At 41.0% G+C, this 17,711-nt stretch overlaps 1 protein-coding gene and 1 long non-coding RNA gene across 5 annotated transcripts in view; both read right to left on the bottom strand.

Annotated features, from left to right (window-relative positions):
* Nucleotides 1-16,988, bottom strand: part of galm (galactose mutarotase) — a 55,471-nt gene extending 38,483 nt beyond the window's left edge. The window contains exons 1-6 of one of the 4 annotated variants that reach the window (XM_078160654.1): nucleotides 16,898-16,958; nucleotides 16,181-16,222; nucleotides 14,084-14,277; nucleotides 13,487-13,641; nucleotides 3,315-3,428; nucleotides 2,221-2,313 (exon numbers count right to left, since the gene is read on the bottom strand). In XM_078160654.1, the coding sequence (XP_078016780.1) occupies nucleotides 2,221-2,313; nucleotides 3,315-3,428; nucleotides 13,487-13,641; nucleotides 14,084-14,270 (549 nt within the window). In that variant the 5' untranslated portion in view covers nucleotides 14,271-14,277; nucleotides 16,181-16,222; nucleotides 16,898-16,958. Of the gene's footprint in view, nucleotides 1-2,220; nucleotides 2,314-3,314; nucleotides 3,429-13,486; nucleotides 13,642-14,083; nucleotides 14,278-16,180; nucleotides 16,304-16,672; nucleotides 16,741-16,897 lie in introns of those variants that run through there. The other 3 variants (XM_078160655.1, XM_033613557.2, XM_033613556.2) reach the window with 3 other exon arrangements.
* Nucleotides 8,652-13,480, bottom strand: LOC144458358 (uncharacterized). The gene is made up of 3 exons (XR_013487852.1): nucleotides 9,612-13,480; nucleotides 9,169-9,438; nucleotides 8,652-8,905 (listed from the first exon to the last, which is right to left on the bottom strand). It is a non-coding gene; the product is annotated as an uncharacterized LOC144458358 (long non-coding RNA).
* Nucleotides 16,989-17,711: the final 723 nt, after the last annotated feature.

Genomic DNA, 17,711 nt, shown 5'->3' with positions numbered 1-17,711 from the left:
GGCCCCAAACAAGTCAGAGACTCTTTATCTGATGACATAGTTTCTCTAGATGGCATTGCTCTGGCCTCTACCACTACCGTAAGAAACCTCGAAGTAACATTTGATCAAGATTTGTCTTTTAATTCTCATTTAAAACAAACCTCACGGACTGCATTTTTTCATCTGCCTAATACTGCGAAAATTAGGCCTATCCTGACCCGAAAAGATACAGAAAAATTGGTCCACGCTTTTGTTACCTCTAGGCTGGATTACTGTAACTCTCTATTATCAGGTAGCTCTAGTAAGTCCTTAAAAACTCTCCAGCTAATTCAGAATGCAGCAGCACATGTACTAACAGAAACTAAGAAACGAGATCATATTTCTCCTGTTTTAGCTTCTCTGCACTGGCTCCCTGTAAAATCCAGAATTGAATTTAAAATCCTACTGTTAATTTATAAAGCTCTAAATGGTCAAGCTCTGTCATATCTTAGAGAGCTCATAGTGCCTTATTATCCCACCAGAACACTGCGCTCTGAGAATGCAGGGTTTCTCATGGTCCCTAAAGTCTCCGAAAGTAGATCAGGAGCCAGAGCCTTCAGCTATCAGGCTCCTCTCCTGTGGAATCATCTTCCTGTTGCGGTCCGGGAGGCAGACACCGTCTCCACATTTAAGACTAGACTTAAGACTTTCCTCTTTGATAAAGCTTATAGATAGGGCCGGCTCAGGCTTGCCCTGTACCAGTCCCTGACTTAGGCCTAGTCTGCCGGAGGACCCCCCTATAATACACCGGGCACCTTCTCTCCTTCTCTCTCTCTCTCTCTCTCTCTCTCTCTCTCTCTCGCATCCTATTACTGCATCTTGCTAACTCAGCCATTCTGGATGTCACTAACTCAGTTTCTTCTCCAGAGCCTTTGTGCTCCACTGTCTCTCAGGTTAACTCGTATTGCAGCGGTGCCTGGATAGCATGACGTGTGTGGTTGTGCTGCTGCCGTGGTCCTGCCAGATGCCTCCTGCTGCTGCTGCTGCCATCATTAGTCATTAGTCATACTTCTACTGTTATTATACACATATGATTATTATCACACATGTATACTGCCAGATACTAATATATACTTTCAACATATTGTACCACAGTAGCCAGAACTATAACGATAATTTTATTACTTTCATTAATGTTGTTGTAAGCTACTGTCATTACCGTCTGTCCTGCATCTCTCTCTCTCTCTCTCTCTCTGTCTCTCTTTCTGTCTCATTGTGTCATACGGATTACTGTTAATTTATTATGCTGATCTGTTCTATACGACATCTATTGCACGTCTGTCCGTCCTGGAAGAGGGATCCCTCCTCAGTTGCTCTTCCTGAGGTTTCTACCATTTTTTTTCCCCGTTAAAGGGTTTTTTTTGGGGAGTTTTTCTTTATCCGCTGTGAGGGTCCAAAGGACAGAGGGATGTTGTATGCTGTAAAGCCCTGTGAGGCAAATTGTGATTTGTGATATCGGGCTTTACAAATAAAATTGATTGATTGATTGAAGTATTCATAGGGTTTTTTCAGCTTTTTGCTCCTGAAACCTGGCACCTCTTCGCCTTCACAAGTGCATCAGTGTGCAAAGTCATCCAGTGGGCCAAACTGGACCCTTTGGCAGGCCAGTTCTTGCCTGCAGGCTGTATTTTGACACCCCTTATCTAGAAGGCAACAGCATAACTCTGTCTTCATTTATAAGATGACCTAAGTTGCTGAGATGTTGAACATCCTTGAGTTCAGAGCTGATAACCATGACACCAGATAACAGGTGAGGATGGTTTTAAAAGGTCCTCATACTCTACTATAATACTTATACTGCTTTCTGGTACTGAGCACCTCACTACAGGTTAAACAGGCAACACAGCAGGAAGTTAGAGACATTCAGTCCTCTGAGGGACTATCCTATATTTCTAATAATATTTGTGGTTGTTTTAATTAGTGTGGCTGTATGTGTGGTTTTGTGTGAGTGTCTGTCACTTGTTCTCTGGTCTCTCTTTCAAAAGAGAACCTGATCTCAATGAGATTTCCTGAATGAATAAATATGAACTAACTACTAACCTAATCTGTCTTTCTCAGCTTGTCCTCCTTTAGTATTCCCTTCTTTAAGCTTCAGTCTCCTTCATTCTACAATAAATTTTTTTAGAATTGACTGTGGTCCTTCTTCACATTTCTCTGTCACTGACATAGTGGATGATCATACAGCTGATCATGTGGCCTTACCTGTCCATTCAGGTTGAAGTAGGAGTGATTGGTGAGGTTGATAGGGGTGGTTTTTGTAGACCACGCTTGGTATTCAACAGTTAGTGTTTCCCCCTGCAAACACAACTCCAATGTTACTGAACTGGCCTCTGAAAAAACATTTGTCTACATGCAAAATCATTTCAATGTCTGAGCTGCAAAACTGGATTTTTAAGTATTAAAGAAGTACTTCACTGCTGGAAAGATGCTCTTCTCATAAAATGAGGCTGACTATGCAGTAGAAAGACACACATGCTTTTGAAATTGTTGCTACATTACCAGAGAAAACAGAGAAAAGGGCTGTGGTATTTGCTTTTGCTCAAGAGGTAGAAAACCTATGCAACTACCACAATGTACTGCACTGCATCTGACCAAGAATAGCTCCCACTAGTGGGTGAAATAAAGCAGCTTTGCCTTTTTCACACAGAAAACAATACGGCGGTCAGCTGGTATCAATCTTGATTAGCATATGTTGATCTAGCATATGTTTCTGAAAACATTTAAGATGAGAAAAAGGAAATGCAGTAACAGAATCTTGGTTCATATTTGATCAGCGCTGCTTAGTTTTACCGTTTGATGTCAGTATTTTCAGCCTCGGTGATCACAATACAAGAAACAGTTTGGTGCCCCCTTCTTGTTCACAAATGCTTGTATTAAAGCCAAACAGTGCACTAAAATATGATTCTAAGACATTTTCGGAGAGACACAGGCAACACAGTGATAGAAGATTGATGGAGTTTCCATGGTGCCGGGCATATGAAAATACAGAGCATTTTTGAAATTCAGTGGAACAACTAACAACCAAGTCAAAAAGTCCTCTTCCTAATTTTATGACAAATACTGTAATGACTCAACATCTATCAAATTTGTGACCTTTTACATCCAAGGTTGTTTAGTTTTACCTAAAGCTGTTTGGTTTCCAGAGCTCTGTGCTGACCAACAGGTGGTACAGCACTCACGTCAGTCAGATCATACCAGCCAAAGGCAAATCTCAGTTGATGAACAGAATTTTTTTTTTTCGATGCTTCAAGTGTGAGCAGCTTCAAAGGTGTGAAGTTATGAATAGGTGTGCTTACCTGTAGGGTGTAGGAGACAGAGACCTGAACCTCCCCAGGATAACCCTGGTCTCCATCTGGACTAGTGTGACTCAGCTGTACACCACCTTCCACTGCTGACGCAAGCCAGATAGCCTGAAGAAACAAATATACAATGTTATACAGTATATACATACAGGATTAAAAAGTGAAAGTAGTCTTTGTTACAGAAGATTAATAACAGGTCACATGGAATAAAAGACAACACTTACAGGAAGCACACAGGTAGATATGTCTCGTAGAGTGATGGTGTTAGGAAAAATACTTGTGTATATTCAGTGGATAAATAACTCTCCAGGCTTCACCAGTCTGACTGAGAAAAATCAAGTGGTTATAAACCGATCGGCCAAAACATTAAAACCACTGACAGGTGAAGTGAATAATATTGATCATCTCGTTATAATGTAATATTTCGCTGGGAAACTTTGGTACTGGCATTCATATGGATGCCACTTTACCCCCGTATTGTGCTAGAAAGTCTCTTTCCTCTTGTGTTAGCAGGTCGAATTTGACCATTTTTACACTCAAAAACCTAATATGGAGTTTTACCTCATAAGGAACTTGTTATCTATTAATAACTACAAAATCTACATTTATTTTTTTGTGGTCCAAAGGCCACATTTTGCTAGCTGTTAAAATAAGCCAAAAATAAGGTCAAATCTGACCCACAGTCGGGGCGTCGGTAGAGGAGCCGCCCCATGTACAAGGCTGTTGCCGCAAGCGGCCTGGGTTTGAGTCCAGCCTGTGGCCCTTTGCTGCATGTCATCCCCCCTCTCTCTCCCCCTTTCAAAACTTACCTGTCCTGTCCATTAAAGGCAAAATGCCCTAAAAAATATCTTTAAAAAAACAATCTGACCCACAGTGAATATTGGTTTTTAATAATATGGCATGCAGCAGTAAAACAATGTTGGCAGTTTTGTGGATTAAATCCAAACTAAAGTTAGAGTAAAACTTTACCCATAGAAGCTCGTAGACTCTTTACTATTCTCTGCTGAGTCAGATATGATTGAAACACCACAGATGTAGCAACTTCTTTGAAGACCTCCAAACTAATAAAATGCTAACTACTGGTTTTGTTGTGTGTACATAGCTATTTTAAATCCCTGTTCCAATAAAAACTAGATAATATTTATGACATATTTTAACTTGAAACTGGTGAAATTTGACCTGAACACAGTAAACACACTCCACTCACCAAAACACCACAGACCAAGTACACCCCCTCATGGCATCACAACTCACTGATGACAGTGACCCTCCCAGCAGGGTAATGCACCATGTCACACTGCAAAAACTGCTCAAGAATTGCTTGAGGCACGCAACTTACAGGTCAAGGCATCCAAATTCCCCAGATCACAGTCTGATTGAGCATCTGTGGGATGTGCTGCACCTCATAAGCCACAGGACTCAAAGGATCCACTACTAGCACAGGATACCCCCAGAGGTCCTGTGTCCATGCCTCAACAAGTTAGAGCCAAGTCTGATGTTGTAGTGACTTTTTAACAAAACAAAATGTCTAAACAAGCCACTGAGGTGCGAATGGGTGAACTTGTTCCGGCCGCATGTTCTGGGCTAACAATAAACCAATGTCCAGTGCGTTTTATCTCTTTGGATTTGGTGATCCATTTATTCTCAAAACAATACACATACAGTACAGGCCAAAAGTTTGGACGCACCTTCTCATTCAATGCGTTTTCTTTATTTTCATGACTATTTACATTGTAGATTCTCACTGAAGGCATCAAAATTATGAATGAACACATGTGGAGTTATGTACTTAACAAAAAAAAGTGAAATAACTGAAAACACGTTTTATGTTCTAGTTTCTTCAAAATAGCCACCCCTTGCTCTGATTACTGCTTTGCACACTCTTGGCATTCTCTCGATGAGCTTCAAGAGGTAGTCACCTGAAATGGTTTTCCAACAGTCTTGAAGGAGTTCCCAGAAGTGTTTAGCACTTGTTGGCCCCTTTGCCTTCACTCTGCGGTCCAGCTCACCCCAAACCATCTCGATTGGGTTCAGGTCCGGTGACTGTGGAGGCCAGGTCATCTGTCGCAGCACTCCATCACTCTCCTTCTTGGTCAAATAGCCCTTACACAGCCTGGAGGTGTGTTTGGGGTCATTGTCCTGTTGAAAAATAAATGATGGTCCAACTAAACGCAAACCGGATGGGATGGCATGTCGCTGCAGGATGCTGTGGTAGCCATGCTGGTTCAGTGTGCCTTCAATTTTGAATAAATCCCCAACAGTGTCACCAGCAAAACACCCCCACACCATCACACCTCCTCCTCCATGCTTCACAGTGGGAACCAGGCATGTGGAATCCATCCGTTCACCTTTTCTGCGTCTCACAAAGACACGGCGGTTGGAACCAAAGATCTCAAATTTGGACTCATCAGACCAAAGCACAGATTTCCACTGGTCTAATGTCCATTCCTTGTGTTTCTTGGCCCAAACAAATCTCTTCTGCTTGTTGCCTCTCCTTAGCAGTGGTTTCCTAGCAGCTATTTGACCATGAAGGCCTGATTCGCGCAGTCTCCTTTTAACGGTTGTTCTAGAGATGGGTCTGCTGCTAGAACTCTGTGTGGCATTCATCTGGTCTCTGATCTGAGCTGCTGTTAACTTGCCATTTCTGAGGCTGGTGACTCGGATGAACTTATCCTCAGAAGCAGAGGTGACTCTTGGTCTTCCTTTCCTGGGTCGGTCCTCATGTGTGCCAGTTTCGTTGTAGCGCTTGATGGTTTTTGCGACTCCACTTGGGGACACATTTAAAGTTTTTGCAATTTTCTGGACTGACTGACCTTCATTTCTTAAAGTAATGATGGCCACTCGTTTTTCTTTAGTTAGCTGATTGGTTCTTGCCATAATATGAATTTTAACAGTTGTCCAATAGGGCTGTCGGCTGTGTATTAACCTGACTTCTGCACAACACAACTGATGGTCCCAACCCCATTGATAAAGCAAGAAATTCCACTAATTAACCCTGATAAGGCACACCTGTGAAGTGGAAACCATTTCAGGTGACTACCTCTTGAAGCTCATGGAGAGAATGCCAAGAGTGTGCAAAGCAGTAATCAGAGCAAAGGGTGGCTATTTTGAAGAAACTAGAATATAAAACATGTTTTCAGTTATTTCACCTTTTTTTGTTAAGTACATAACTCCACATGTGTTCATTCATAGTTTTGATGCCTTCAGTGAGAATCTACAATGTAAATAGTCATGAAAATAAAGAAAACGCATTGAATGAGAAGGTGTGTCCAAACTTTTGGCCTGTACTGTATATGCTCACCAGCATTGTCCATACCATTATTCCATTCAGCAATTCAGTTTTAACACGCTACAACCATCAAGCTTTTCAACATGCTTCCACAACACGGTCAAAACTGTTAGCCTCCACATTCCACACACCAGGGGCCGTATTCACAAACATTCTGAGAATACTGTCAGAGAGCTACTAACTTAGCCTAAAAACTTTTAGTAAGGAGTCCTAGCTTAGGGGTGATTTAGGAAAGCTCTCAGAGCAACTCTGAGCAAGGAAGGGACAGAAATTCTAACCGTAGTGAGGAGGTATGGTTGACCCTGTTGCTAGGTATAATGCATTCTTTTAACAGATGTGATTGGTTGTCAGAGACACGCCCTTTTGTGAGCCTGCAAGGTGTGGACCCCCAGTGGAAATAAAATGAACTGCTGACTGTGAAAGTGTTGTCATTGGCTGCATTTCCCAGTAAAGATCGATCTTAAGACTTAAGAGCACAGTTAAGAACGTCTTAGCTAAGAAGGGTCGCAAAGTAAGCGTGTTTCCCAGATTAGTTCTTAATGCCCTTCTTAGGATCGCTCTTAAGATCACTCTCTAAGAAGCTCTTAACAGGAGCTGTCCACTACCGCAGTGCTGAAACTAAATCAATAAGCTAATCAGCGCATAAGTCACACACAGCGCTGCTACCTAACGCACTAATTCCCTGCTGCTCGTGTGTATGTGTATTCTAATAATTCTAATGAATAACTAAGACAATATATATTTGTTAATGACCTATTTTCATGACGAAAACAAGACTACAACTAAATAAGAAGTAGTCTTGGTAAGAGAATCATGACCAAATGTATTATATTTAAACAAAAATATGAAAGACAGACAAAAGGACATATTAACTTGTAGGACCTGGGCCCGTATTCCTAAAGATTCTGAGAATCCTCTCAGAGAGCTCCTAACTTAGCCTAAATATTCCTAGCAAGGAGTCTTAGCTTAGGAGTGATTCCAGAACATTTTTAGAGAACTCTGAGCAAGGAATTGACAGAAACTCTTATCTTAGTGAGGAGGTGTGGTTGACCCCGTTGCTAGGTATGACTCATCATTTCAAAAGGTGTGATTGGTTGATCCTAAAAGCTAGATAAAAATACACTTTTGGTGATAATGGGCATAGAATGGACCGTCAAATCAATAGACTTAATCATAGAATCTAATCTCTATGAAGACTGTGTAATTATAAATAATATTTTACATAAAAAGAAAATCTCCGTTAAATAAATAGTAAGCTATACTTTAAAATTATCCTACAAAATGTGTGAAAACTCAGGCCCACTTGCACAGTATTCACATACTGATAGTCATATTTATTTGCTTACATTCATTTACCATGCTGCTAATTTTTGCACTTCATCCACTTGGTATTAATGAGGGTAAAATGGCTCAGCTTTCATCAATTTCTGTGATTGCTAACCGGCCTATAAGAAGCAGTGTTGGTTGGCATTCAAATCTTCCACAAACCAAACAGCAATGGAGAAGAAAAGAAGTAGGAAACCCAACTGGACAGAGGAACAGTGTTTGCTTCTGGCTCAATTGGTCAATGAGAATAAAAGTGTTTTGAGAGGTAGATTTGGCCCCAATGTCACACTACAAGCCAAGAAGCAGGCATGGGAAAATATAGCACAACAGATAAATGCCTCCTTTCCGCTGGTTGTGCGCACAAGTGAGGAGTGCGAGAAGAGGGGGTATGTGTTGCAGTCGAAAGCAAGAGAGGAGACTGCAGCACACAAACGTGAATATTCACGCACGGGTGAGTGTTATACCACTTACTTACAACTGCTGGCAAAGTTAATTTGAATACATAATTGATGTGTACATATTGGTTACTGGATTGTTTTTTAGGGGATGGACCACCTGCTAAGCAGCTGTCCCAGGTTGCAGAAACAGTGTTTAATTTCCTGGGACAGTCAGAATTAGTATCAACGGGCTGAGGGAAGGTATTGACTCTTCAATGATGCAGCTCAATGAAATGCAACAAAGGTAGAAGTGAGTTTTCATATATCAATAGGCAGGTAAAAAAATATCAAGAACAATATTTATTCATTACTTAAGCCATTTCTCATATCTCTTGTACATGCTCATTCTGTGAAATCAATGAAAACAAAACAATTAAATAAACTAAATGTATTCCCCTTTCTGTAGCATGGAGCCATCAGAGGAACCGGGGCCTTCGACATTGCAGGTGTATAACCCTCAGCCTGAAACATCACAGTTCAGCCTGCCCGCTGCTGCTGCTGCCACTGCTCCAGCCGCTGCTCCAACACCATCCCTGCAGGACAGAAGATCGGAGATGACAATGGATGTCCTCAGACAGCAGAAAAGAGTTCTATGCCTACAGGAGGAGTACTACCGACTAAAAATTGATCTCCTAAAAAATAAATCCCATGGCAAATAGATATTGTGTATTAATGTGTCTTTGTGTGTAATATGTGTCATGTATTTAACAACTGTAGGCTATGTGTAGTAAATATTAGTTGGTATATTAGTTCACTGCAGTCACCAAGTTCTTAAATTACATATACTATAACTGGCCTGAAATGTAGATTTGTAATTGGGCTCTGTAAGGCAGTCCACTCTGGGCCAGGTTCCCCTGTGGAGCGTGAATGTTTTCATCACCACCATCATCATCATCGCTGTCTTCATGACCCTCGAGAGGTTCTGCAATCGGTCTAGCCTTGCAAATGTTGTGTAGTATTGCACAGGCTGTGATGACTTTGCAGACTTTATCAGGGTCAAACATGAAAGCGCATCTTCAGTTGGCCAATGCCACACTCCACTACTGCCCTTGTTGTCTTATGGGCCCTACAAGTTAATACAGACATAATCAAAATTTAATTCAAAACAACTGGAAATAATGTGAATAATTTAATACATGACAATGTACATTATTTGAGGGAAACATTTAAACTACCAGGATACTCCAACATGCTCTTTACATTTTATTTCCATGCATAATTCTATATTGTTTGGGTTACCTGTTGTAGTTTAGTTGTGGCCCTTGGTCTGGATGGAGGTAAGGTGTTAGGAGCCATGGTTTGCATGGGTAGCCACTGTCCCCTAACAAGTGGCAATTGGCTGGCACATAATTTCCCTCGAAAAGCTGTCTGAGGCCACTCTCAGAGAATATTCTGGCATCATGTGTTGAGCCTGGCCATTTAGCAACAATTCCCAAAATCTTATAGTCAGCATTGAAAACAAGTTGAACATTGATACTGTGAAATCTCTTCCTGTTCACGAAGACGGATTCATCTTCTGACAGTGCAATTATACGGACGTGTGTCCCATCAATTACACCCACAACACCGGGGAATCCTGTGATGTCCATGAATGTCCTTTTGTGAGCCTGTGAAGTGTGGATATCCAGTGGAAACGAAACAAACTGTGTCACAATATGAGGCTGTGACAGTGCTGTCAGTGTTTGCTTGATGACCTTGCTGATGGAGGGTTGTGACAGACCCAAGTCATCACTGCTGCATTGTTGCATTTTTCCTGTTGCTAAATACCTCAGTGTTGTGATGACTTTCATTTCTGGTGATATTGCATTGTGGCATTGGGTTGGAGAAGTAAGCGCATCTCTAATGAGATCAACCACGAACATGATTCCTGCACCTTCCAATCTGTAGCGTTTAATTAATTCACTGTCATTCAGTGTTTGGAGAATATCTCTCCTGCCTCTTCTTTCCGCCATTTTCTCCTCTGCTTAAGAAACTCCTAAGCCTCTTAAAAGTCCTCCTCCCTGCTGTTAACAGATCTCACCTTAGGAGCTCTCTTAAGAGCTAAGATTCTTTAGGAATACCTTTTATCTTTACCAGGATCTACTCTTAACTTTGAGGGGAAATTCTTAGAAAACATCATGTTTCTAAGAATTTTCTCAGAATTTGGCCACTAGGAGCAACTCTTTGCGCTAAGAATCTTTAGGAATACGGTCCCAGCATTGTATCCTGACCACATTGTATCCTACTTGCATTCATCAATGTTGTGTCTCTGCTAATGATCATCTTAACGTGACCAGTTCATGGAAGGACAAAATTGACAGATTTATGGACTATATTAATCTACACTGAGAATCAGACAAAACGCCAGGTATAAACTATGAAAACACACAGGCAGCACGCTGACAGTTGTAAAAGAGTTAATGTGACATGTACGTGCGAATGTCTGGAAACACTAAGTTGATGAGGTGTTGTATCTAAGCACGTGGCAGCCGTTACTTCATTTGGACAGCCCGGTCTGTCAGCACGTTGAGTAGGCTGAAGTGCTGACGCACAAATGCATTTACATATACGGTTTGGCTTCGCACACGGCGACGCTGTTGGATAGCAGCGAGAATATGCTGTAAAGCAGCCATGGTATCTCACACATGTGTGATGTGGCAACGCCTTTATATAGAGTAGCTGGTGGAGCATCCTTGATGAGGTTCTAGCTGAGCTCAATTACACCTGTCAGTTGCCTGATATCTGTGAAATGTCGCAGGTTTTGAGGGTGGATGTGTTTCTGTTGTGCCCTGACGCATTTTTTGGGTGCGGTAAACTATCTCATATGTGCATGCAGATGTGGGATATGTGCGGACAAATTAGGATAAATGACAGTCATGATGATTCATTTAATTTGTGTGTCTGATGTGCACAGCACATACAGGAACACACTGTTATTCCTCATAATTATTTTTCATAGTAACGTGTGGCACAGCTTTGAGCGCACACAGGGTCTTGATAAAACATATAGATTCAAGATTCAAAGTGTTTATTGTCATATGCACAGTTAATACTAAACAATATTTTTCAGAGAATTTTTTTCCTAGAATTTCATCACTAGGAGCAGCTCTTAGCACTAGGAGGCTTTGTGAATACGACCCCTGGACTTCAAAGTCAGTGGATTCATGTGTGAGTTTACATTATCTCACAGAGAACTGTCGGCTGCTGTCTCACATCTCACTAGAGCAGTAAACAAAAGTCACACTGGAGGAAACATTGCAGACCCCCTGCAAAATGCAGCACAAGAATGGGCTATTGTTGCTGTTACAGACAATGCTTCAAACATGGGTGTTGCCACTCAGTAAGTGGGATACCTGCATGTGAAGTGTTTCGCTCACACGCTTAATCTGGCCTCACAGAGGGCATTAAATTTGCCAACAGTTCAGTTTGTCAGGTGTATGCAGCATTTCTGACAGGTCTTAAGACGGTGTTGGTCAGTCTGTCTGCTTTGCATCACATTTTGCTGCAAAATGATTGAAGTCAGATGAACAGACTGAAAACTTTATTTCATGAGGTCAAACTGATTTTGATCAAGTTTTCCTTTGAGGAAATAATTTGCAGTTGGAAACAAAGGTAATAAATCGCAGTATATTTTATCACAATAGTCAGCATATCGCAATACATTTGATATCACAATAATATCATATTGGGACCTAAGTATTGTGATAATATCGTATAGTGGGTCCTCTGGTGATTCCCACCTCTAATGTAACCACATCATTCAATCCTTTATATCAATACATTTGTTTTCATTTTGAAAGAAAATTCTTACTTCTGTTGGTGCTCTGTTGTATTCTGCCAAAGTCAATGCACACAAAATATTACTAACCATTCCTCATCATTTGCTTAATGCATTTTTGTTGTTAATGTTACCACTGATCTATTAAGTTAAAGCTATAGTGCGTAACTTCTACAGGTCTGTAAATGTCCGTTTCACCCAATGCTGATTAAGCTGATCGGCTCCTCTAACATCTCGCTGTATTTTTCAATATATATCATTTTTAGTTTGCGTGTAGACCGGCAACATTCCCGCGCTGGTGCACAGGAAATAACACTCAATACACGGTGTGTAGTGAGTGTTACTCTGTGTACGGTGTGTGGCGACTGGCGAGTGTTACTCTGTGTACATGGAAGTGCCGCCGGCTTATTAGTTGTAATAACGCACTATCCGCTGGGAGGCGACAGAAGTTATGCACTATAGCTTTAAGTGCTCAGAATTTGCAACCCTTCTAGATGCTTGTAAAATGATGTTATATCTTGACTTTGAGGGATCCTTATCCCAAACCTTTTTATTTTATGTGTTTAAAGAAGTCGATATATCATCACTCGATCACTGCAATTTTCCCTAATAAAGCCAAACCAGCAGTGTGAAACTACTTTATGTCTGCTGCCAGCTGCTGATGGGGACACTGTTCCTTTTCTCTCTTGTTTTACAGCTTCTGCTTAAAACATAGTTTGATCTACAGGAGAATAAATAAATAGAAGCCACAGGACTTCTGTCACACAAACATGCACAGCTCAATGTGTGGCACAAAGACACACAGTCATAATAACAGTATAGTAGGTGTAGAGTCTGCATGTGCCAGTGTGTGATGTTAAATGAGAGATGTTCCTCTGTATCCCTGGTGATGAGGACATACAGCGAAAGCTGGACAGAGCAATCGGTGACAACAACCCTGCCTAGATTTCAGAGTACTGTCTACGGTGGAAAGGCTAACCAGATCCTGGGTACCTGTCCATACAGGCTACATATGGTTCTAAGGGTACTAATCTGAAAGTTTTTGGTGGAAACATGACTTTACAGTATTTCTTTATGTTTTCTTTCTGGTATGAAAACATCATTCAGGACAGACTGCCATGCCTTAGCCAAACCTAATGGAATAACAGGTTACATTTATATACTTTGAGTGTGTGGCAACTTATTTTATGAGTCTTTACAAACCTCATGTACCTGCAACTGGGTCGGAAAACCTTTGTGAGGCAAGTACAGAGTGAGAAATGGTATTTTTCCACTTAGGTTGTACAGAAATTACTATGAGCTTTCTACACACTCACTCAAGGGAATGATAAACAAACACATATTCACTAAGTCTTACCTTATTGAAGCCCCGCAGCCCTCCATGCAGTGCATTAGGTCCATTATTGATATCCAGTTGGTACTCTTTTCCCTCCACCACAAAGCGTCCCTTTGCAATCCTGTTGGCCACACGGCCCACCGTAGCTCCCAGGTACCGCGTATCTGACATATAGCCTGACAACACAACACAACACAACACAAGACTGTGTTCCTGGGCATATTCAGTTGCTGCCTAAAATGTTTTTACTGAAATTAAAAATAACCAAACACAATTGCTCCTGCATGACATCATGCAGCAGCAAATTAAATGTAAATATAATAAATACATCTCAAATATGTCATATTACAAACACCATGAATATTACAGTAAACATTTTCTGTTTAGATTTCAAAAGCTACAAGAACCTTTTTAATACAGAAGTTACTTCATTTCTACATTGCAGAACTATAATCAGATAATTTTCTTTGTGATCTTTTGACATGTGGGGTAGCCCAGCAAACTGACTGATGAAATCAACAAAAATCATTCTCAAATATTTTTAAGTTCTGAAATAATTTCATTCACTTTGATTCTTTTTTATGTGGTCTACGTAAAGAAAAACAACTATCTTCCTGCCTTCCACGTCATTGAAGCCCAGGGTTACGTCTTCCATCTGACCATCCTTCCCTTTGCTCCACACAGACCTGATGATGGCACCCAGGGTGACAACCTCCACCCGCACCTGGGAGGACTGGAGGACCCACATCTCCACAGCACCCAGGCCAGCCACCTCTCCCCACTGCTGATGGCTCACCTCAGTCATCTCAGACCTTTTAAAACCCATAGCAGAGCAGAGCAGAGCAGAGCAGAACAGAACATTTCCTTAACCCTTGGGTGCATAAATGACCCAGTGAGGTTGTTTTCTTATTCTTATATATTTCTTCAATATCTTTGTAATGAAAAGTTATCATTTCATCTTCCAGCTATTCCTCAAAAACATGTTATTGATGTCATGCCATTTAAATTTTTAGCATACCTTTTATACATTTTACAAAATTCTAGTTTTTGTATTACTACCCAAGCTTCCATAGGAGGGTCAAAAATGACCCACATTCATTTCCTATGGAATTTCATGGGAACCTTTGAATCTTATCAACTGTGACTGTCAGGAATTTATATTTTGTGGACCACACAGACTATATCTTAAGTGTCACCCCTTAAGAAGATTATTTTACACAGCAAGATATGTTACATTTAAGTATTACTTTCACTTTTTACCTCAGAAATGTGTGTACGTATCAAAGAGTGTGAAAGAGTATGTCTAATTATCATGTATCAACAAATTAACGCTAGCTAACTGATCTAGCTAACATTACTGTATGTACTGTGTGTGTGTGTGTGTGTGTGTGATTCATGACTATTGTGTGAAAGAGTATGTGTTTCTTATCATCTATCATCATGCCTAATTTATATTTGTGAAACTAGCTGGCTAAGCTAGCTAGCTAACATTAGAAAGACAGACAGATGTACTTTACTGTATGTTTTGCACACGCGTGTGTGTGTGTGTGACAGTGAGTGAGTGAATGAGTGAGTGAGTGAGTGAGCGAGTGTGCGTGCGTGCAAGCGTGTGTGTGTGTGCATGCATGCGTGTGTGCATTTATTCATATAGCTACATATTGATCAATAGGTTTGCTTGTCATTCAAAACATTCTCTTCCTTTTATGTTTCCTCATCCAGTGTTGTGGCTGTGAGGTATACAGCTGAAATGGTTCTAAGGATGCTGGATGAAGAGGCAGTCGCCGGATTACTTACACACACACACACACACACACACACACACACACACACCACAAAAAGGGGGAGGCATGTCAAATATTTTTTTATTAACTTGGGGGGACTCATTTTGTTGTTGCTTTTTTGCTTAGGGGAGGGGCATACAACTTTAAATGGCTCTATTTTGTATTTATTTAACCACTGCTTTTCAAGGAAAAAACAGAAATTATCATTGGACTTTTAAAATTCTGAGAAAGAAAAAAACAAAACAAATCTGAGCCTAAAATAGTAATATTTCATCAAAATCACTTCGTTTTCTATGTCTCATTTAAGATTTAGCTCAAAACAAACTGTAAATAAAGCACATCAACTTACCAGTATGCATGACAAGAATGTAAGACCAAGGCTCTTTTCAACACTGTCTTCAAATTTTACCTGCTAACTTTTAACTTTCAAACATCAGAGAGTAAGTTATCTTCTAACTAATTTATGGTGGAGAGAGGCTCATGCACTTCCCCCCAGTCAAACAGGGGGCTCAAGGAAAACTATTTGTATCTTTGGGGAGGGTAAAAAAAAAAAAAGAAAGAAAAAGAACAGTCTCTTATAACACCAAATTATATCTATCTATCTATCTATCTATCTATCTATCTATCTGGCTACAGTGTAGTTTACTGACTCCGTGGAGGCTATAAACTTGTGTCTGTGAAGTTACACTACTTTTACAGGCACACACACGAGCAATATACCATATCATCCAAACAGCAACATGCCCTTTAAAAACCGTGACGAATAGGAAAACATCGTTACACACACACACACACCAAACACAGTACACTTTAAAAAGAATACCGCTATGAAAGCTGCTTGCTAATTGCTGTTAATTATACGGTAGGCTATGTGAACTCTTTACTAACATTTCTCTGCGGTCTGCGAATATGATTCGTGTATTGATGTAGTTACCTGCAACACCGTCATTACCAGCACAGTTTACGGACTTTAACCAGAGATATTGGATGAAGCGAGATACCCAACTCAGCTCACTTCCTGATTCAGTGACGTCAGCGCCACGCCCCCCGTAGGAGACTTGAGGCAGCTCTGAATGTATTGTCGTCAATGAGGAAAATGAACGTGATCACAATTTATGGTCAATTCTTTAGCCCTGTAGTCACTAAAGTAAATATTGGGTTCATTTTCCACAAGCCACACATCTTACCAACATTCTGACGCTAAAGCTGCATTTTTCATCCGCACAGATCAAGAGAAAGTTAACTTTATTTGAGCCCTGTCCATCTCAGAAAACAAGTTCTCGCGAGATCTCGTGATCTTGATAAACAGGCGGTAAAATCACAGTTAGCTTACAAACAGTTATTTACCGCTAGTAATAAATAAAAAATGCCCAAGCTTTGTGCAACAATAGGCTGCAATAATAGGAAGAATGTATTTTCATTTCACCTGCTTCTCGATCCGCATACACAGACATCCACAGAGCCTCTGTTCAACACGGTGGTGGTGGGGGGGGGGGGGGGGGGGGGGGCGGGGGGGTTGAGGGAGAACAGGCTCTGATTGGAGGGACAGCTAACCACGCCCACTTAGGAGACAGGAAGAGTAACCGTTTTTTTAACATTGGATAAGCCTACAGTTGGGTATCTCCCTTCATCCAGTATCTCTGCTTTAACCTACTATGGGCTTCAAATGTTGACATCCAGCCTCTCCCAATCGCCCGTTCTTCTTCTTCTTCTTCTTCTTCTTCTTCTTCTTCTTTTTGTTTAACGGCGGTTGGCATCCAGCTTATTGGTGCATTACCGCCACCTTCTGTTCCGGAGTGTGGACCAAACCGTAGACTTAGGCCCAATTCCAATCCGGCCCCTAAAGACTCAAGCCCTGAACCCTCACTGACTTAACTGACGTCAGCTGTAAGTGATTGAGTGTGAGAGTCTGAAAGGGCTCCGGATGCTACAAATAGGAATGGGACAGCACTTATCCCCCTCTCTACAAAATGTTGTTGACACTGGCGGCTCTGGGCATGATCATTTATCGGTTATTGTCAGCATATATTCCACACACAAAGAATATATATCTATATATATCTATAGATAGATAGATAGATAGATATATTCTTTGTGTGTGGAATATAACCACTGGTATTCCTCTGACTTCATGTGTGTTTATGTACCATCTTAAATCCTTGTTAATGTAATGTTTAATTGTTTATCTATCTGTTTTTTTCGCTCTCCTTCCATAACGTTACTGTTTGCATATCTGCCAACCGTGTTTTCGTTTTTTTTTTTATAACACTTCTGGTGTTCCGAGGGCAACCCCTGTATTTGAGTCACAACGATATGAACTGTGGGTAATTTCCTTACCGTAAGTCGGCATCGATGCTGACCTACGGCAAAGAGCATGGATACCAAGAGGCGAAGCTCCGTGGAATTTTTGCCAACAGCCACTAGGGGCGCTGCCGCCATTTTGGACTGTTGGGCTTGGACTGTTG

Source organism: Epinephelus lanceolatus, chromosome 17 (assembly GCF_041903045.1).
Source record: "Epinephelus lanceolatus isolate andai-2023 chromosome 17, ASM4190304v1, whole genome shotgun sequence".
Taxonomy (NCBI): Eukaryota; Metazoa; Chordata; class Actinopteri; order Perciformes; family Serranidae; genus Epinephelus; species Epinephelus lanceolatus.
Note: the sequence above shows the minus strand (reverse complement) of the source record. Positions and strands in the feature narration are given on the sequence as shown.